The 21,693-nt window shown below is 48.7% G+C and overlaps 1 protein-coding gene across 2 annotated transcripts in view; it reads left to right on the top strand.

Annotated features, from left to right (window-relative positions):
- The window catches only part of neur (E3 ubiquitin-protein ligase neur), a 75,464-nt gene that overhangs the window by 40,174 nt on the left and 13,597 nt on the right, over positions 1-21,693 (top strand). Inside the window, exon 1 of one of the 2 annotated variants that reach the window (XM_071592181.1) lies at positions 8,531-8,908. The exons of the other annotated variant lie outside the window; for it this stretch is intronic. Within the exon in view, the coding sequence (XP_071448282.1) occupies positions 8,851-8,908 (58 nt within the window). The 5' untranslated portion in view covers positions 8,531-8,850. Of the gene's footprint in view, positions 1-8,530; positions 8,909-21,693 lie in introns of those variants that run through there. 2 annotated transcript variants of the gene reach the window in all.

The following is a 21,693-nucleotide window of genomic DNA, read 5'->3' as shown; positions in this document are numbered from 1 at the left end:
TCAAATGCCCCGATTTGCTCCGCGTTTATTACATTTCTACCATGAAACTTGGGGGAGTTTTCGACTTCTACGGTGGTGATTGTGATATGGCTCCCAATTATAATTCTAGTTGTCGGCACGCAAGCGCGTTGACTAGAACCATGGGAGGATGCAGGTGTAAAAAAAATATTTTAAAAAAAGAAAAAATCCTCCGCGCAGTCGCCGTGGGGGAACCCGCATCCCGGGGGGCGACAAAATGGGGAAAACCCGTCTCGTTCGACAACCCGTCGCATGGGCGTCACTTGCGCTAAATTTCTCTCAGAGCGTCCCTTTTTTTCGGCGTCAAACGTTTCAAACTCCCCAGATTCTTCTCCTCATCCCATCCCACCGACTTTTGCCACGCGATAGAGAGAGAGGAAAATAAAGAGGGGGAACTTTATTTTATTTTTTGCAATTATTATTTCCTTTTTCGCGCCAAAGCACATCCCTTCCTCCGTCCGTTTCCTCCTTCATCCCCCCCTCTCGCCAAACCTCCCCCTCCCAACCCCCCTCCCATCCTACCACGCACTCTATATATTTTTTCTACTTCCCCCAACCCACACCCCTCGAGGCTGCTTTCAATCGATGGGTTAATCAAAAAGGGGATGAGGTATAAGGGGGAGGGAGACACGACGGGGAGATGGGCGCGGAGGGGATGAGTGGATTGGGAGGGGATGGCGTGGGATGGAGGGGTGGCGATAAGGACGCCCAGACTGATGGGCCTCGGACCGACGAAGGGAGTCGAATCGCTGATCTCGATCGATATATCGACGACTCTCGTCACGTCCGTCCCTCGATGCTCCTCCTGTCCGTTATTTCCCCTCCTCCTCCATTTACCTCCCACACCTCTGAATGGCACTTCTGCCCCCTAGCTACCACCCTCACCGGCGCCCTCTCGCCTTCCCCCTCCCCACCACCTCCGCCTTTACCCAGCGCTCTAGTCTACCTTCTTCACCTTACCGGAGAAAATCATTTAATGTGCGTAGTGGCACCTTCGTTAAGCAGCAAGACGGTCACGGGTCTTCCAAACCGTCATCCTTAACGAACGACGAAGAGAAGTAGTTATCCGAAGAGCACTCTCGGCGTTATTGTTCGAAACTTCAGACGAAAGACACCTGACTCTTCCAACATTTTGAGCAATGATGGAGTGCGGGGATATTCGGAGGCACGTTTTATCTCATTAGGTAAAACTAATCCTGGTTGTGTTGCGACTCTGGAATATGTGGAGTAACATGTATTTTTTTTATGTATCTTTTTTTTAAGTGCGTGGAAAACGCGTTCTTTTCGGATGAGCGGGGGGGGGGAAGAAATGAGAGAAGCCATCGCTTATGTATGCGCACACGAGAAGAACCTGTTCTGATTCGATGATTGTTTTTTTTGCGTAGCGGGGGCGGTCGTCAAATGTGAGACCTGTGTTGATGTGCGCAGTCATAAAAACAACTGGGTTTCCTATTCGATTGAGGCATAAAATTATTTCATGCGCTAAGAATTTTCCCTACACTCTCCTCGTGACCTTTTTTCATTCCTTTCCTGATTTTCATCCCCTTTGGACTTAAGTTTCGTCCGTAAATGAAATCACAATGGTCGTTATCGTCAACTCGCCACTCCTCACCTTTAACACTGCGTCGGGTTTCAGAGAATTGCAACTGAAATGACATCGTGGCGTTCCCTTTGCCATAATTCCTGCGAAATTCTTTCCTTAGAGCATTGGTTGAAATTCGTCTGATTTATTTACGAGCGTCATGTCGTCCTCGAGATATTCGTGGGTCTCCCCAAGTGGTTTTAGCACCCGCAAAAAATTATTGCATAGCAAAATTTGCGGAACTGAATGGTCGTTCTTGCGGCAAAACCAATCTGCCTGCTATGAAGTAATCGTAAATCTTCAGCTTCAAGGACATTAGGGTTCGTCTGGTGATTTAATTCACTTACCTCTTTACCCACACCAAACGGGACGATGTACCAGATCTTCCCCTCCACCACGGGGTGCGTGAAGTCGTTTGCGAACGGTGCCCAAAGATCAAACGCCACCACTAGGTTGGTACATTCTTTTTCATTGCGATCTTGTTTCGCCTCAATCTCTACCTTCCTTTCTGTTCCTCACTTTCTCTCTCTTTCTCTACTTGCCTTTCACTCTTTCCCCTACTCTCTCTAGTTCCCTCTGTCTCTCTTTCTCTCTCTCTCCAGCACACTCACTCCCCCATGTCTCCGCACAGACATGCGTTTCTGATTGAGTGCTCTTTAGTCGGGGGATTTTTTTCTGGTTGATCTCGGTGATAGAATTCCCAACCGTGGTCGGTTTTACTCCTTCCAGTCCTCGCTCTACTCTTTCGAGAGATCGATTGATTTCTCCTTTCGTGTGCACATCCATTTCTACACGCCGTGCCGCGCAATGGGAGTCTTCCAACCCCCATCGTTTATGTAGGTACATGTACACTTCTCTTTTCACTCTCCTTCCTGCCCGGTCTCGATTTTCCTTCCCGCGATTGCGAGCAGAAAGAAACCTTCCCTTCCCCCCAGTCTCCATTCCCTCCCTGCTTTCTTTCTTTCTCTCTTTCTTTCTGGTCCCAAGCGCTTTCTTCACGGCATCAGGTGATTGCGACGACTGTCGCTTGCCTGCCCATCTTCTATCCCCACGAATTAAAGCATTTCAATAACCACCTCGTGTTGAGGGAATCGACGAGCCAAATGCTTTCTCTTATGGTTGGGAATGTGTCAAAGTTGGAAGGCTTCAGGCGTTCACGAAAGAGGAAATATGTCAGGGTCCAGGGGTCGATTATCTTTGTTCGGTCTTTGATTCGTTGGTTCTTCGTAGCCCGAAGCATTAGTGGTATTTTTTTTAAGGGGAAAAGAAAGAGTATGGTGATTATTTTACTTGCTCGGAGAGAGTATTCTCTCTGTCTCTCTCCTCTTTGAGAGTCGACTGAATTTTTTTCTGACCTCTTCCCTTTCTTTTATTTTGTGAGTTTTCCACCGTCGTCAGATGCCAAAGAGGATGGGTATCACGGGACTGGTTTGACACAGCTTCCCGCTTAGTGTTTCTCTGCCGTTTTAACCGTTTCATCTTTTCAAGAGTCCGCAACTCGACCCAGTCTCACCGAAACATTTTCCGTACATTACATCCTCTTCCTGCCCACGGTTACATCCTCGTCCTCCAAACTTCATTCCTTTCATCGACTCCTTGAAAGTATTTATATTTTTTCGGAAATTTCATTTCGCGGCGCGAGATCAGGGAAGTGCCTCCAGCGAAGGTACGAGGCTCACCGAGTCTTCGTTCTGCCATCCGTCCGTCCAATTGTAAGTCTGTTCGTTGCCGTTTTAATTGCGAGTTCTCCATTAGCGAAGGGAACTTTCGTTCGACTCCATTCACTCGCTGGCTGTGCCCATGTTAATGGACCCATACCCTTTGAGGAGCCTCATCGCCGGGAACTTAGCCTCGTGGGCGGAAGAATGAGGGGAAGTTGCGAACTGCCTTCGATTAGCGATGTTAATTGGCGGAGGGGAAACGGAGCGGAATTAACGCTTTTTCCTATTTATTTCTTCCACGTCGCGAAACCGAAAGAATGCCTCTGGCCCACTTCAAGTGTGTTCCTCTTCGACGGGATCGCGTCATTCCCGAACGGTTCCGTGGGCTCGTAAAAATGTCGGACGGAAGAGTCTTTTGGTTCGTATATTTCTTCGCACGCCTTTCTCATCTGCGATCAGTTTGATTTCCTCATTCTGTATCGAATGAAAAACAAAAAGTGACGCGCTGGGATTAATCATCGTTCCGATCTCGATGTAGGACTATTAATCGTCGATATATTAAAGTGTCCCATCCTCTGGAACCCCGGGTTCGAGGGTTTATTTTTTCACCCAGCACGTTAGGAATAAAAATAAAGGAAAACTTGGGCAAATATTGTTTGTATTGGGCAACATCAAAATCACGGGGAGTGAGATGTCGCAACCTTGACGTTAACTAATTACGAGCGAAACGAAAAATGAAATAAAAAGAGATCGTTCCACCCGAGTTCCCCCCTCTCGACTCTTTTCTCTTCTCGCCTTAAAAAAAAAAAATAATCCCCCTGGGCGTCGTCCATACGTGACCTCCTTCCTTCCCAGTCGCCTGCCATTGCACTCGCTCACATTCGTATATACAGTCGTGCATACATACATATTTATGTGTGAATAAATCTTTTCTCAATCCTCCTTATATCTGCCTTCCTCGCTGACCTCTCATTCCCTCTCTCTCTCTCTCTCTTGGACACGGCTGCATCTCTCTCTTCGTCCTTGCCTTCCTTTCAGGAGTGGCCGAAGAGTTGTTGTTGCTCTTGCAATCTCTAAGAGGGTCGCTTCTTAATATAGGTCGGGCTCATGCGGAGCACAAAAACACAACGCTCCACAATCGACCCTCTCTCACCCTCCCTCTCTCTCTCTCTCCTCATCTCACTCGTGGGTATCGCATGACACCCCTATCTTTAATGCCCGATTCCTTTAAACGCTCGGACGGACATTCTCCTCGCTTCCAGTGGCAGAGCACGATCTTAGTAAAGGGTGATAGAGAAGAAGAAACTGTCCGCGTGCGATACCGGCGGACCGAAATGTCGAAACGTTCACAGCTAATCTCTCGTGATTTTCAATGGCAACAATGATCGGTTTCAAGCACCCCCTTCGGAACTTCAATCTGGGATGGGTTTGGGTAAAGTAATGTCTAATATTGTAAAGTATATAAGTAAATTTGACACAATTGTTATGTGAATGAAAACAGTTATTTTATTTTTCCATTATTATTTTTATTACTGACGTGCCGTGCGAGCGGAGGTTCAAAAAGTCATTTTCGACTGTATGAAAAGTCATGTATGAGTTTTCATTTAGTATGAATTTCCAATAACTAGAGTCTGCTACAGTATCTGTTGTGATTACGAAAAACTGATGGTTTTTCCTGGTCATGTTTTAGTGGCCATTCGTAGATTAAAATTTTTCTAATAATACGGATTGTATACATTTCCAAATGCATGGAATGATTCCAACTGATAGCAAAAGTACATGTGGGTAGGGAGAAGGGAGGGGTTAATATCTTCGCCCATGGTCACGCACCTACTAGTTTCCTATGTGGTCGAGAAAGGCAGTGAATGAGACGGAGAACTTCAGGGAAGCCAGGAGTATGCGTTTTGCTCACTTAAGCCCCACATTTGATTGAAATTTTTATCGACTTTATAGGCTGGCGAGTGATAGCAATTATTAAAAAAACTTGAAAGATAATAATCACTGATTGCGCCATGAATCCCATCATTTCGTTGGTCATTATAAAATTATATGCTTCGAATGGCACAGGTGTACAATATTCCTTCATTTTCTCTCTTTCGAATGTCCATTGAAAACATCGAAGACTACGTATCTTCTTTTTCTACCAATATTTGCTCCCGTCATTACCCCGAGTAAGTTAATTACTCCTCGCTGTGTTCTCTCTCTTTGTGTTATATTTTCTTCGGTCATCCCGTTTTCCCTGAATCTTAAAAAAATTCGGCAGGCATTCGAACAATTCCGCCATGGTTAAATTTTTTTATCCGATGACATTCACGTTTTTTTTAGTCACCAGCTTGCTACGTGTTCCTGTTCGTACAATCTCTCGCGTCGGCCACAGAAGCGAAAACCTTCGGAGGAAATATTTGTTCGAAATGCCGTCTTTACGTGTTTCATCGGGATCGTTTCTCACTCCGCGTCTTATGCGTTCCTCCGTCGACCGCACGCCTTGGAGGTGTGCTTATTTCGAACTCGATCTTCGCCGATGCATCCATTTCCCTCCCCCCCACCACCCACCCCCGCCAAACCTCCCCTCCCCACAAATCCAATTCATTGCCTTTTGCTCATTTTCCCTCTCGCATTTCTCCTCTCATTTCCCCCCCCCCAACCTCCCCCATTCCCTGCGAACCTTTCCCCTCTTCTCCCTCCTCCCCTATCGCACTCTCTCTCCCTTGACTTTAATACCGTGATGGCCATGTAGGGCGCGCGATGCATCACGGCAGCCAGCCACCGCTCTCGCTCTGCCTGCTCCTTGTTTGGGGGGGCGGGAAGGGGGAGGTGCACGCATACGTTGTTGTTGAATCATCCGCGTCTCTCGTGTCCCCGTCTCATTCTCTTCCTCTCCTCTGCCCTTCCCCCATTTTCCACGTTCGGTCCCCTTCTCGTCGCCGCCGTCGACCAACGCATATCTCGATCGGCTCTCCCTGAAATGCCTGTGGTGATTTATCAAGAAGTCGTGACCAAGTTGGCCCCCATCACGATTCAAAACTTTCGTATAGCACCTTTGAATATCTTTATCTCTTTCCCTCGGATTCACTTTCCTCTCGACTCCAGGTACCAATGCATCGTGCATAGAACTGCGCGCAAAATAATTCCTTGATCTCAAAAAAGAAAATACTTTGTTCTTCCGCATATACTTTATTATTCACGACCTAGGTTTCGGCTTACAAAGTCATCAGTCAGAGATCAGGTGATGATGACTTTGTAAGTCGAAACCCAGGTCGTGAATAATAAAATATACGTGGAAGAACAAAGTATTTTCTTTTCCGATATGAATTGCCTCCAAGATTCATCCGAGATTTCCGTTCTTTTGCGTTCAATTTGGACATTATCATGTTGAATAGTTTCCGAATCTTTCCACAGACTATTTTTCATCACTTACAACTTTTATCACTCTTGAAGCGTCGGCCAATTTTTTTTAAATTCATTATTTATTATCCATGCTCTCATTGGAATAGCTGACAAACCCAACTGATTAAAATATTTTCAATCCCTTAAGTTTTCACTGCAGAACTACACAGCGGGATCCTTCAATTTTATTTTCGTCACGTCGCGTTTGTCCGTTGGCCCCTCTCGAGTTCGCCGTCATTATAAGAGCGTTCATTTTTTTTTGATCGCGCGTAGCCTAATGGGAATTGATGGTCGACAGGTTCAAAGAGTTCCCCATGTTCGATTCCAGGACAGAAAATTGTCCAAACCTTTCGTCCCTCATTGCGAAACAAGGGCTCATTTATCTCCCATCGGCGGTCGTTGTCTTGGGAGAGGACGTGAGATATCCCCCTCCCCCCTCTCACTCACTTTTAAACGACTGTCGGTGGGTGGGGTGCCCCACTGCTTAGGGAGGCGGAGAAAAGAGATTATTTGCATACCCACTGCCTTACTTTCCTGGTTTAATTCGAAACCGGTGTCCGACGCCCGCTTGCGCTATCGTTTGTTATCGTGCTCCCTTCGTTAAGGGCGCCCCAGTTACTTCCGAGCCCGCATCTAATTTTACTCACCTGCAGCCCTAAAGCATCTCAAAGACGTATTTAAAACCGACGTCTCCCTCCCTTTATAGACCACCATGTCCTCCGCGAACTTCCAGCGGACTGAGTCGTCGCTCCTTAAAGGAGAATTCTCTGAAATATTTTTTCATCTTCCCCACGACTCTTCCTGTGCCATCTCTTTAGTCCCTGCTGACATTTAACCACCTTTCGGTAATTATTTTTTTCCTCCCACAACCGCCCATCTTTCCCGGCGCTTAGTCGTCGCGGACATTTTTCTCCGTGCCATGGGAGCTCATTTCCAGTTGGCTTGGAATTCCGTTTTCGTCGAATAGGATGGGAGGGAAGAATCTTGAGGACATAGGGTGATTTTATCCACGCTTTTTGAATCCTTAGAGGATTCGTTTGTCTTTCAGAGAAATTGTGACCTGGTCGTTTATTTTATATACATTTCCTTTTGGGGTGAAGAAGTGGTGGTTTTTCTTTAATTTCGCCCCCCTTGGTCTTTTTTCTACGGTGGAAGCCCGACAGAAAACGTTCGCCATTTCATTCGATAATCATCCATCGTAAAGATCCACCCGTAATAGAAACAAAGCGCTACTTTCTATTTGTTTTCTCTCACTCCGCTCCAATTCTCCTGCGATGCATCGAATGTGACGTGGGATATCGCGTTTCGACGTTAAACCGCAGACGAACGCAACACGTCGGTCGCACTGTGACGACAATGTGGTATTTTTCGGTTCGCATTCCTTAACATTGGAATCGTACATGATTGTTAGCGCGAAGTCGGTGGCGTGGGCCGCAGATCTGCATCGAATACAACAGTTGTCATTTCGTGCATTTATGGCGAATTGAAGTTATCATTCGAATGCGATTTCGTCGATTCCATCGAGATCCAAGTTCAAATCTCATCGGGAAAGTTACAGATAAAAAATCCAGCAACCTTCCTCGCTCTTCGGTTCCGTGAACTTGTGTTGAGAATCCTTCCCATTCTGCCAATCGCCCGAGCAAGGCACAATCGTCCTCTTCCTCGTCTCGCCAAATCTCTGTGGTTGAGCGAGCGACGTCGGGCGGCACAGAGCAGAGCCTAGCGGGCTGCGTCGTCGCTCGGCTGGGCGAGAGAGAGGGCGCTCGCAGCCACCACCGCACGCACACAACACCCTGCTGGCTTTCTCGCGAGAGCGTCAGACGGCCGAGCGTCGCCAGCGAGCGAGGAAGAGAGAGAGGTGTTCTGTGTGGCGAGAGAGTGAGTGAGCGAGGGAGAAAGAGGAGGAAGGAAGGTGGTTCGTTCGCTCGTTTCCCCCCCCGTCCGTTCGTGCAGCGCTACCCGAAGTGCCGGCGGGAGGGGCGAAGAGGCGGCGGAGGAAGGAACCGACGACCGGAGCGAGCCCGTGTGAGAGCGTTTCCCACCGCCGTCGCCGGTGGTGCGCCTGGTATATAACGTGGGCACTCAGATGTGCCATCCCCCCCGTCTGGCAGCAGTGAGTCCGTTGACGACGCCAGCGTCTGAAGGAGCGGCGGTTCCCATCGCCCCGCGAACTGTGTTTGGTCCGTGCCCCGTGGCACGGCTATGGAGATGGAGATCAGGTGCAAAGTGATATCCAAGTTTTCCCGAATCCCGCTACTAGGTAAGAAGGAGGCAGTTGACAGAATTAATTTTTCTCTTGTCTGTGTGTGATTCCAATGCGCTCGCTGATCGCTCATACCGGCGTGTTTGTGTACGAATGTAAATTCATCGCCTCTTCGTCGTTATCACCGCGCGCGCAACGACGGTAAGGGCTACAATCCCTTCAGTTAACCGCCCCCCCCTTTCCCCATCGCGCTTCTCACCCATCCCATCGCGTCTGTCAAACGCGTCTTAAACATCCGTTTTGGGCAGGTCGGCCAAGCAGTCTGAAGAAGAAGAAAACCTTTATTAATCCATATCATTTTCTGCTGGGATTGGTCGCTTCGTTTTCTTCCATCCCTCTTTTTTTTCCTCCCTCGACTCCTTTCCATGCGGATCGTCGCCGTAGTCTGCTGGTTATCGAGCGCCGCCGCTGAAGCCTCGTCCTCGCCGTCCAAATTTCTCCGTGTTCTTGTTGTAATTTCAATGATTTCGCTCACAGCTGAAAAATCTCGATTAAAGACGAGCGGAGCTCGTGCGCGGTTAAAGTGGCGGAGTTCAGCGGGTTCATTCTTCCACGGCGGTGGGAAGCGAGTTTGCGTCCCGTGCTCCCGTTTTTTATGCTCTGTGCCCAGGGCTAATCTTTATCGGATTTACTCGAGCATCAGTTGAAAGCAACGTGTTGAAAGAACACCAGGGACTACATTTAGCGAAACATTTTGGTTACTGGTTTGTTCAGTCTTCATGGCATTGAATGATATCCACTTAAAAACCTTCGGAACAAGGGGTGGATGGAAAGCTGTAGTAGCTGATAGTTTTTTTTTTAACTCTGAGGAAAGCTGTCGTTTTGCCCTATCACATTGACAATCTGCTAGGTTTTGAACGCAATCTCGAAAAATATTTTCGTCGTTTCCCTTTGCGAAGGCGGAGATTCATTAAATATTCGTGAATTCTCTATTTTCAATGGATTAATGAACGTTGACAATTGTGTTCTCAATTAAAGCTGATTATGGTTTAGCCCTTGTTATTCTTACAAGAGTCTTTCACTGTGTTTGTTCTGCAAAATTTTCAATTCATTGTCCTGTTCTTGTTTGATAACAGTTCCGAAAACTGCGTTGCCATAATACTCTTCTTGTTTTATGTTGCAAAATTCATTCCTGCTGAACGCCTTTTATATGAAAGTTGACGTTTCTGCCTTTTTATCCTCCTATTTGTGTGTTTCCTTCCGTGAAATGCATCCTTGAATGATTTCTTCTCCTCCTCTTTCGGGCCTAGAAAAAAAAATTTTTCTTCGCTTCGCGGCATAGTCTTTATTTTTTTCCGTTTCCATTTTTATATTTCGAAATTTTGCTGCAGAAGTCTCGAAAATGTAATAATGCCTTTCAAAACCCAAGACATTTCTTCCTAATTTTTCCCGTCCGTTTCGGTTATGAGTGTGTCGTGTCTCGAGTGCCATCGACACGAGAACAAAGCACTCGCTTGAGTCAGGTGATTATATAACTTGAAATGCTGTCCCTCCCACCCTCATCCCCCCCCCAAATCCAGCCGTAAGAATACAACCTAGGTCCTCGAGGAGTTCTGGACGCCATGCAAATGATGTCATTTGTGCTTGCGCGTTAATATATCTTGCACCGAGGAGATAGAACCGGCGATAAAGGTGCGCTCGCTCGTAGTCAAAAGACGCTAAGTGGTTGTCCAAAGGGTAGACAATCGTAATTCCTTCTTGCGGGGTCCGTATCGGTGGTGTTTGTGGTGTGGCTGCCGGCCAATTTCTTCATTTCGGTGTCTATGCCTTTTCCCGAGGAAAAAGTGTGTTCAACAGAGGGGTGAGGGTGTGGATAGCGTCATCATCTTTAAAAGAAACCCACTCCACCCCCGCGCCACCCCCCTTCCCCCCCCCCACCGCCATCCGCATGTCGCGTCCTTTGGTGATTGCGAATCAATGCAAATATATTCTCGGCGCTCATTGACCGCGCCGTTTCCACGCTAACAAGTGGACGTTGCTATTCTCGACTCCGCCTGACTGCGACATGTATGCGCCCCGCGATGGCATGCCACTAATGGCGAGGGATGGGGGGTGACGTTCCTCCGATGTAAACAAACGGCTCGATATTTCACTCCGGATTCTTGGGCTGGCGGATATATATTTTTTTTTTGCGTCTCCCAAGACGTCAACGCCCGCCACCGAAGTTATCTCCATTTTATCCCAAGATAATCCTTGATGAGGTATTTAAAAAAATGTTTTTGGTGCATCTTCTACCTCTACCCGTTTTGCAGACTCCCGGTCAATTTCTCGGGTTTCTTTTTCTGTCGTCGGTATCTCATTTAAAAACCTGTGGCAGTAGATTTCGATTTGAAGTCTTTACTGCGGCTTAAGGTGATATTGCACCGTTAATGTTCCTTGTTCGCCCCCAAGTTGATGTTTACGCCGATACCCCAACAACTTTACGTCCGCATCGAGCTTTTCCTTCAGTAGGAGATAACTCGAGGGAGACTACATTGGCGATTCTTTCTACGATTACGAGTGATTAAATGGAATGAGAAAACTATAAACTATTAGGGCTAGGAATTTTGGTGACGCCAAGGAAAAAAACAACGAATGGCCCCCATTCTCAATTTCGGGCAAGCGGACCATAAATTAAGGAAAAGGGCATTGTGGAAAGGTAGAAAGTTCAAATTCCAAAGAGAAATTATCAACTACGACACTGGGGTTTCCAAAGCTATATGTTATCAACCTAACTTCTCCGACCATCTAATGCGTTTTGCGTTGCATCTAGTTTTGGCAGTGGACGTAAGAGCGCTCCACTGTGATGAATGCGCATTGACTGAATTGTATCGTAAGCCGCGTTCCTCTTTCCTTTCCTCGCCTCTTTTTCATTCCAGAGGGTGCCTGATGCGTTTTAAGTTAAAGACAGCAAATTTGCCATGAGCACACTCTCCATTGATCTCTTTAAACGCTGGTGAACGTACAACAAACTGTGAAAAGGAGTCTATAATCTGTACGCGGAGCCCATCCTTCGTCTCCAGTGAACTGTTGCTGTTTAGAAAAGTTGTCAAATGCGTGACGAATATAAAAAAACATCCCGCCCCTCTGAACCACTCAAACACGAAATTCCATTTACCTTTTCTATTCTTGAGGAGGGTAATTTTAACGATACTGGCACGGCTGAATCTCGGGGTAGTGGTAAAATTCAATTGCTTGGAGTAGTCGACGGGAATTTTAAAAGTTATATCGACCTTTCCACGATGTAGAAAGGCTCTTTAGTTTAATCGGCCCCAGTTCCGGTGTGACCGCTCGACTGTTGTTGATATTCCATCCTCGGCGACCGCGGTCAACGTACCCAACCCCACGACGAACTCGGCTATACAAGTACGGGGGAGTATTTAATTGTAATTGTGAGGCGCCTGGGATCTTTACGGTTCTTCGCCGCATGCACACCCTCTCTCTCTCTCTCTCTCCCCTCCCTCGCTCTCCCTCACGAGACGTGGACGACGCATTTCAATTCCGCTGGCGTCGAGACGACCGCCGTCTGCCCTTCCTCCATTCACGACGACCAGACCATCGCCTCATCACGCGCGGGTCATCGCGAAGCGTTAATTATTCACGTAGTGGGAGGGGTCGGACGGGCGAGGGGGGGGGGTGGGAGTTGAAGAAGGGAGATAAAATGCGAAAACGAGACTAGAATGCCCGAGGCATCGGATTGTTGTGGTGGCCAGTGTACTGGATTTCTACTCGGGGAGCCCGAGTATTCTAGTCCCGATAACTCCGGTGGTTTAATCCCAGATTTTTTTCACTAGTACATAGCCTAGGGATTTTTCAGTGCTCGTAGATCCGAGTAGGCGGTGTGATGATGAGCATTTCAGGTGCGGTAATACCTATGCCTGTGTGGACGTCAAAATGGAATGGTGGTGTCTTTCGTTTTGGGCAGACTAATGTCGACACTGGTTTTTCTATCCTTACGGAACTTTACCACTTATCATTCATTCAGATCCGAATAGGTATTTTTTTCGGGTAGAAAGGGAGCCTTCTATAAACTGAATTCACTGGTTCAGGAAGTGACGATAAGTACAATCGCCGTTTCCCTGTGTTGCCAAATTTATTTTAGCATCCTTGATAGTTTCTATTCATATTAACTCGGGGAGTTTGAAATTCAACAATAGCTTGACATATCTTGGAGTAATTCTTTTCTTGCCAGACACACTAGCGTCTTTGTGTCTATTCTACCAAAAATAAACGACAGGATAGATGCTCTTCGTTCATCCAGAAATCGACACTATTCAAATAGTCCCAAGGATGTTTGAGATCTCCCCCATCTTTCCTCTGTCAATGCTGTAAGCAAGAAACCAACTCTTTCCGTCCTCGAATTAAATAGCTTATTGTTCTACGTACGCTTTCTCCCCGAGGAGTTGTCCTTCTGCTTCAATGCGTCGAAAAAAAATGGTGCGGCCTATTAAACGAGGCGACACGTGCTGGTCGCGTATGCACTCCATTCCATCTCTTCCTTCCCCCCCACCTCGCTCATCTTCCTTCCCGCTTGGTTTGATTTCATTCCTCTTTCGAAACTTTTTTTGCCTCCCTTCTTTCTCCTTCGAATCTCCCTCCCCTTCCCATTTCTTCAGCCCTTCCTCAGTTTCGGTTTCCGGCGGATGTAGCGAAGTAAACCCGCCCACCCACCGCCCTATCTCCTCCACCCTCTTCCTCTTCCCCCCTCGACGGTCGCAGTCGCCTCTGAAAACACAAAGAGGCCCGACCGGCCGCCAGCCAGCCTTCTTCGCTCGCGCGCTTCGGTAAAAGGGGGCGTAACATGGCCTCTTCTCTCTTTCGGTTTCCTCCTCTTCCCTAAGCTCTCCTGTCCTGACTTCCTCTGCACGTGTCCCATTTCCCCTTCCACCTCCCCCCCCCAATCTCGTTTTGGTAATGCGGGAGGGGGACAGGGTCCTCAGAGCGTAATACTAGTTATCATTGGGAGTAATGGGAGGCGCGGAACGGAAAGGATTTATATAAATGCGTCGCGTGCTCCGTTCTTCCGCCTTCGAGCGGGTGGGTGTGTGGAGTATGGTATAAATCACGGTAACCTGTATGGATCATCGGGGAAACACGTCGGCATCTACCTACGCTCGCTTCTCTTTCGGCAGGACGTTTGCGCGTCCCGGAGAATTTAACTCGCTGGCCCACCTCCTCAGGTGCGGCGTGGCCGGGTGGACACGCGTAGATTTTCGAAGTAGACCGTGTGAAATTATTTGCGTCGTCGCGGAATGAGTGAGTGCCGATGAGCGCACCTTAGTGTGAAGTGTGTTTATAATTTAGTCGGGAGTGTGTTTTTGAATTTCCCGTGGGATCATAGAGTTCGTTTGACGTCGCTAGCCGATTTTCTTGCACACACAGGAACGGGTTCACTTTTTTTTGCGTGACATCATCCCATGTTTTCGAACCGCCGCCAGCTGCGCGCACGGACGTCTTAACCCACGCCAAACGTCTCGCTGCCTTTCCCCATAAATCCATCCGCCTATGCGAGTAAGTTGCGCAGAGTTTCCGAAAGGGGGTAGGGTAGTAATCCCACCGTTCTCACTCACCCACCCTATTTCCACTTTCCACGTGATTGAGTATTTTCGAGGTCCCCCTGGTTCTAAAGTCTTCTCGAAAGATCGAGGAGACCTGTCTTGCGCGGGGCAGACTATTTGCCCTCCGGATATAACCCTGGAGGGTTCTTTCTGGCCTGAATCAGTGTGCGCTAGTCGAGTCTCATTGCGTGGCTGGCTGGCTTTGAGAGTTTCGTTTTGGCCGCGATATCTTTTCGCTCGAGGTGCATCGCGAATGGGTGGTGGGCGTCTTTGAAAGGGACCTGGGGGCGATGGATGTGGTGATGGGGAGAGGAGGGTGCGGCAGCCGCGAGATGGGCGAGGAGATCGGCTCTGCACCTTTCGTGTCTCCGTATGCTTCCTCCGATGAAGGTAGGGGGTTCCGGAACCATTGCCAGCCACATTCGCTCCCCCGTTTTCACCTAACGGCGGAAGCAGGGAGTCCTTTAAGTCCTTTTAAAAATCCCTTTCTCCGCCTCCCTTTCACGCCTGGAATGGTTTTTTTCCCTCTCCCCATACCTTCTGGTCTCCCTCGCTGCAATCTATTGGTATGGCCCTATTTCCGGCCCCATGCCCCTTTCCTACTGCCCCATTTCCTCTTTCAAAGCCTCTCCCCTTCCTCCCCCCCTCTCCCCTCGTGGCCGTGGATCTCCATTTTGCCCTCGGGTTCCTGTTTGCTCCTCGGGGACCATCCCTACCCCCTCATCCTATCACTTCCCCCCTTCCGGTTTACTATTCGAATTGCATATTGCCTATGGGGCATCAGTTGAACGTGCACACTCCATCGTATTTGCTTCGGTGTGCATGTGATGTTTTTCGAGAGGGCTGAGAACCCCCCTCCCTCTCCGCTCCCCCCTCACCGAAATACGCCCGTGTCTCACGCCTCTCGCATTCCGAGTGGAAAGTGGCGACTGCCGATTGTGGGTGGAAGGATGGCGGACGGCACATGGCGTATAGGTAATATGAATATAGTGAAATTATGTGATTGGGTGCGTGAAAGCCGACAGAGCTTTGTGAAAACGACCTTTGTTTAGCTGACTTTGTCGTCATTCCGCATTCCTTAACTGTCGCGTATAGATTTGGACGAACATGAAGTTACTAGTTGCCGTATTTTGATTATCCTGCGAATATTTCAAAGATTTCTTTTATCGCCTCTCTCATGTTGGTAAGGCGTTTAGACACCCATCCAGAAATCGGTTAATCCCCATAAATAACATCCCATTGTGAAGAATATCATTTACTGCTGGAGTTTGGCGTTATATCACACCCCTGCATATTAAAGTTGTATTCCTGGCATAGTTTTTGAGAGGGCAATTTCAATATTTTCCATTCAAGAAAGATGGTGGCGGAACTTTTCTTCTTTGGCCTCAGTCAAATTTGTAGCGAAACTCAGGAAATGCTTCGCAATCGTGGTTCAATTATTTCGTATTCCCAACCCCGCTCTCTCTCTCTCTCTCTGCGGGTTTGGTTGAATGCAATGCTCGCGATGAACATGTGTGGCAAATCCTCCGGTTCATGGGAGAGTGAAAACTCTCCTCCCTAAAGCTTTACTCCTCGTAGAGGAATTCCGCCGTGGTGATACCGAAATCCTCGACTCATGTTTGTTATTCAGAATTTTTCGGACCGGTATTTGCGACGGTGTGCATCATCGTGAAGCCCAACGACTCCCCCTCGAGTGTGGTATCCCCGGTTTCTCGTCATCGCGAGGTCGCGTGATTCAGTGCCCGCGCGGGGGTTGGGGGCGGGGGGGGGGGAGTGAAACTTGGTCCTGAGCCATTTCAATGCAGTTCTTTCCCCTCATCATTTCTCACTCCCGTTGTTCCAGACTATTTTCGAGCGTCGGTTGACGTAAGGACGTTTACCCATGTGCGTTGCCAATACGGGAGGAGTCTGGGGATATGGGGGGGGGAATTGTGTGGGAGGTGATCGCCGCGGTGGGTGGGTGCGTGAGGTGGGTGTACTTCTCTCTCTCGTCTCGTCGGGTAGAATGAACCTTTGGCGGTCGCCCCGAGTGGAGCGAGGGTGGGGGAAAGAGTCGTTGTTCTAACACGCGCACCTCGGCGTCCGAGCGGTCTTCTTCGCTCACGACTCTGTTCGAATCTCATACCGTTGTTGTTGTTCCAGTTTCGTCTCGACTAAGCGCCGGCGTCTGCCATCTAGCGGAGGATAGTCGAAACTATTCTCCTCGCAGGAGTTCCGCGAAATTTGATTTTTGTTTGTTTTGCCTAGAGAAGCCTTGACGAAAATTTCTTGGATTTTACAGGCTGTAATGCCTGTATGTACTTGGTCTGATATACATGTTTCCGTACCACCTGAGACTTTTCCGTCATTTTTCGGGTTCTCAAAGACTCCAATAGGAACAGGATGTCGAGGACGGCACGTGAAGCCGTCAAAAATGCATCTGTCGCACATTGTGACAAATTTAGTTATCTCACTTACTGTATTTTCTCGTATTTTGCGTTTCGGTAGGTGGGCGTGTCTTTTCTTCTCGCGCAAATGTAAATTAAAGTCCTATTCCTGTTCAAGGTGAGAAAAAGTAAAACTTTGACATCGTCTGCTGATTAGGAGGGAGCTAGCTGGAGACTCATGAATTCAGGAATAGTTTAAACCGTCGCTATTCCAAGGCATGATTTTTTTTACGATTTACTATAACTCCGGGAGTAAATATGTGGAGAGATTAGGGAAGCGTAGTAATTGCTCAGAGTGTACTTTGCGTGTTGGCAGTTTTCGAATTATTTCGCTGTCCATGTATTTAAGAGAGAAAATGTTTTGAGGGTTACGTCTGGTTTTCACGCTTCTCTCCTTACTTGGACGTGACCCTGTTCCCTAGCAGCGAGCAAACGATCGTGAGAGAAACTCCTCTCCCGTTCGCCGTCACTCATCTTCTCCCATTCCCTCCCCCCCCCCCCTCACCCCTCACGGAAAAACGTCCCGACTTGAACGTACTTAACCTACAGCTTGCGGGGAGCAGTAAGAGTGGTGTGTTTACTCCGAAATGTGAACACAAAATACGCCGCCCCGGAAAATGTTTTTAAAAGCATTTGCGTCCCCCCCCACCTTGATTTTTGTTTGCCCCCTGCCCTGATTCCGAGTGGCGTGAGAGAGTGTTTTTTTATTTAATATTTGCAGCGAGGTTGCCCTGCCGTTCGTGTAGCATTGTTTCTCCGCGGGTTGTACAACCGAGGGACCTCGGGATTTTGAAAACGCGTCGAACTTTTTTTGTAAGTATTGTGTTTTTTTTTCGGCGCGTCGCTTTCGTGGACGTCGACCGGAAATAATCCATCACTTTAGGGGTCACGTTGTTGTTTTGCCTCGATCGCGCTCAATTCCACCGACCAACGTGGAATCACTGCCAGTCTACGTCAGTGGGTAAACGACCCCGCAAGGAATGAGGAAGGATGAGGTGGATTAACGCGACGGTGACTTGACGTCCCGAGTTAATGCGAAATGGAGTGATTTAATCATGGTCGCGGGTGACTCGGAACTTGAGTGAAATGGCATCGTCCCGTGTGAGGTTCCGAGCTCGTCTCTTCCCACCTCGCTACAATCACCTATATCATTGATAGTGAAAATTAATTCATGAATATTGAGCGAATGGACTTTTATTTTTGGGATAAAGTCAGCCACCTCTGTGTAAGAAATTTAAACCAATGGGGAAGTAGGAAGGCATTCCCGTCATCTTTTTAAGGTGTCATCAAAATGGGTTATCGAACGGATGATTGATAAGATGCATGCAGCTTTCAAAACTACCTTTTACCCTGCCAATGTCTTCATTCCCTCGTGTTTCTTTGAAAATACTTTTTTTTGTTACCTGCTTCTCGCAGGTCTCCCTTGACCTCACACTGTCATTCCTCTCCTCATGTTTCCTTTATTCATGGTCTTCAGTGTGTTATCGTCCATCCGAATTTGTCCTGAATATTTCCCTCTTTCTTGTAAATTTCTTACCTCGTCTTCTCTCTTCACCATCTCTTCGAATTAGTTCATTTCGAGACGCTATAAAAAATATATTTGCTGTGGGAGGTCCTGTTGCCCCCGGAATCGTTTGTCGGTTTTAATTATATTATTGCCTGATTGCCATGTTGTTTTTCTATTGGCTGTGGACATGGAGTGCGGAGTCACGTGTCATTTTCTTCGAGAAGGCCATCCTTTTCGCTTAACTACGCGTCCTTCGCACGGAGCATGCAAGGGAGTGGAAGTGATCAGGTGCGGTGGCCGTGTATCCCCTAGCCCCCCCCCTGCAAGCCGCGCGCGCCTTTGCTTTAGACGTATCAGCGGGGAGAGGGGGCAGGGTATCCTCCACCCTCGATCCCCTCCCTCATCGAGTGCGCCCTCCTCCCCAATCGATTAAATTCGGATACGCGTCTTTCAGATGGACCCCCGCGCCCACGAGGGGAAGAGAGGGAGAACTGGTCCTTTCCGTCGCCGTTCTCCTCTTTAAATTAAAAAAAAAATTATTTTATTTCTTCTCGTGTCGCTCTCGTCCCATGCGTTTTTTCCCTCCCCCAAGAATTCCCTCCTTGTCTCCCCCTCCCTCACTCACCCCACGGCCCGGGTTCAAATCCCGGCGGTGTTGAATATTTTTCAGAGGTATCTCGATCCCTGCTTGAGGTGCTTTGTGGAGGGCACTTTGAGTGAGTACGCCGTCCGTCGGATGGGACGTTAAGCCGCGGACCCCTTGGCGCCTTTCGTAAAGAGTAGGCTAATGCCGACGCCGGGTTTCTCTCCACCCTTCATCCTTTCCTATCCATCCCCTATGGCGCAAATGACCTCAGCTGTCGGTCGCCTCCCCTCAAAACTACTACTACAACCGACACCCGCTTCTCCGAATGCGTCGCGTTTCTTTTTTTTCGTCCTCTCCCGTCTCTCTCCCTCTCCCTTTATTTTTTGTCATCATTCCTCCTCCCCGTCCCCCCCTCTTTTTCCTCTTTTACATCCCCCTTTTGTTGTACCCCCCCTCGGTGGGGGAGAGGAGGTAGGTAGGTATGGAGGGGACATGCTTCTTCCTACCAGTTGCCACCCGCCGGAGTATCAGAGCAGGGCATGGAAGGGGTTGAAAGGGGGGAGTGTGGGTAGTTGGTTGGTAAGGGATGAAGCTCCGAGCTGGTTGCAGTGCAGGAGCGTACCTACCCGGTTCGGGTGTGTGTGTGGAAATGTTCCCCCTTCTCCTTTGCGAGGGGTAGGCGATGCACTCTGGGGGTAGGTTGTGGCACAGGAGGGGGGATGGGGGTTGCCAAGGGGTTCGGATGTACCCCAGAGGTGAGAGTGAGGGAGAGGGAGGGTGGAAGAGAGAGAGGGATCCTTATGCATCTCCCTCTCCCTTTGCCTCCCATTGAAGGGTTTAGGAGGCAAGTGTCTGTCTGCACCCGTGATATAAGCTCCGCAAGCACGTCTCCACACAACCCTCTCTCCCTCTGCTCACGGCGAAGAGGCAGGGTTCGAGCCGCCTACTTGTTCTCTTTCGCGTCTCACCTCCTCTCCTCACTCTCCCTTGCCTTCTTTGTAAGGTTACGCTTTCTCGGGAAAGAAAATTGATGTGATTTGTTTTTCCTTCCGTTCCCGATCTTAACCTCGGGTAGGAAATTCACTCGCAGTCCGCGTTCGGGGATTTGTTGTTTTCCCTCACCGTTTGAAATGGTGTTTATGATTCGTTTATCTTGACATAATCTGGCAAGATTGTTTAAAAATGGGTGTTTTCTAGGAGGATGTTAAACTTTTTCGTTAATAATATCTCAAATAATGTAATTTAAAACGAATTGGACTTCTTCAATCCTTCTTGTACATATAGTCGGTTCTTTGTCTGTTGAAAAATACTATATATCCGAAATTGACGCGAGTTAAATGGAAAAAGCTGTTTATCGGCGAACTTTGTTATTTGTATATCCTCTGTGTAATCGCCTTCAGTTCGTTTGATAGCGTTTGAAATTAAGTAGGTCAGCGGTTCTCTATCGGTGGCCTGCGCGGAAAAAAGTTTCCGTCTTATTTGGGAATTTTGATATCGAGGTTTCCACGCGCTCGTCTCACAAGGCTTTCGTCGTGTATCTACGTCAGTCTCTTCGAATGAATTTCCGAGAGGAGTCAATTTTTCTCACCTTCCCTTAAAAAAAGGCACTTCCGATCGAAAAGGATGCGGGGACCGCCGTGGGCGTACATTCTCTCATCTCAGGAAATCTCCCTCCCTCCCCCCGTTCGCCCAGTTTTATTTTAAAGGCTTTTCGCAGCGGTGTGCCGCTCGCGAGACCCCATGCGTTTTCATGGCGGTCGCGCGGGCGTGATACAGAAGAGTGATGGAGAGAGGATGAAGGGGGGAAGAGTGTGTCTGTGGAGAAGTGCGGGGGATGGGTGGGCGGAATGTGTTGCCAGTCAACCACGTGTGGGCATAATATCGCACGGACAGCTGCAAGCCACGCGCGCGCGTTCAATACATTTGGTTCAACAGCAGAGAGGGGGGACGCTGCCGTGGACGCTTGTCTCTTGCACCCCCTGCCCCTCCCACAAACCTTTCAACCCCCCCCCTACCCCCCATATCCTCTCCCCCCTTCCTGTCAGGCCCCCCCGTCCACCCCCTCAACGCAGCTCCGCGAGTGCCTTCGCTCTTGCCCCTCTCGCCTCCACCCACATCGGATTCGCCGCGACTTCAATTCTCCCGGAAACTCGGGACGCTATTCCGGTGATGGAAAAAGTGTTTCGGGAAATCATCTCCCCCTCGAATGTTTAGCGCGTGGATCGGACGGGTGCATTATCGTCGTTGGCCCTTTTTTGGGGTGCCGACCTCTTGTCTTTGCCTAACGGCCCGGATGCGGACATTCCGGAGGCTTTTAAGTTCCTTTCTCGCCTGATGCTTCGTTCCATATTCGGGTTGCCGTGAGAGCTCGCCAGTACGTGGTGTGAGGGAACGTTAAACTCCGGTCCTCTCTTTTTCCGACCCTCGATGAGAGTGGACCAAGGGTGATGATGTGTTTCTCTGCATGCTTTTCCCTCTGGCGGATCCCCTCCTCAACCTCTAAGGCCCTCTCCAGCGGCGGAAATTATAGCTCGAGTACCCCAACCGCAGCGACTTCTGCAGCCGAGTATGCTTTGACTCATGAGCGGTGGGTCGAACGGATCGGCTTTTGCACTTCTGCATCTCAACCTGCTCAATAGCCTGCAAGAAGCCACGAGGGGCGTATGGCGGGGGGTGTTACGGCACTAGTCATTTGTGCTCAAATTCGCGTTCATGGACGTGCAGAT

The sequence above is a fragment of the Hetaerina americana genome, unplaced genomic scaffold (assembly GCF_022747635.1).
Source record: "Hetaerina americana unplaced genomic scaffold, ioHetAmer1.1.p SCAF_5, whole genome shotgun sequence".
NCBI lineage: Eukaryota > Metazoa > Arthropoda > Insecta > Odonata > Calopterygidae > Hetaerina > Hetaerina americana.
This window is presented reverse-complemented; position numbering and strand designations above follow the sequence as displayed.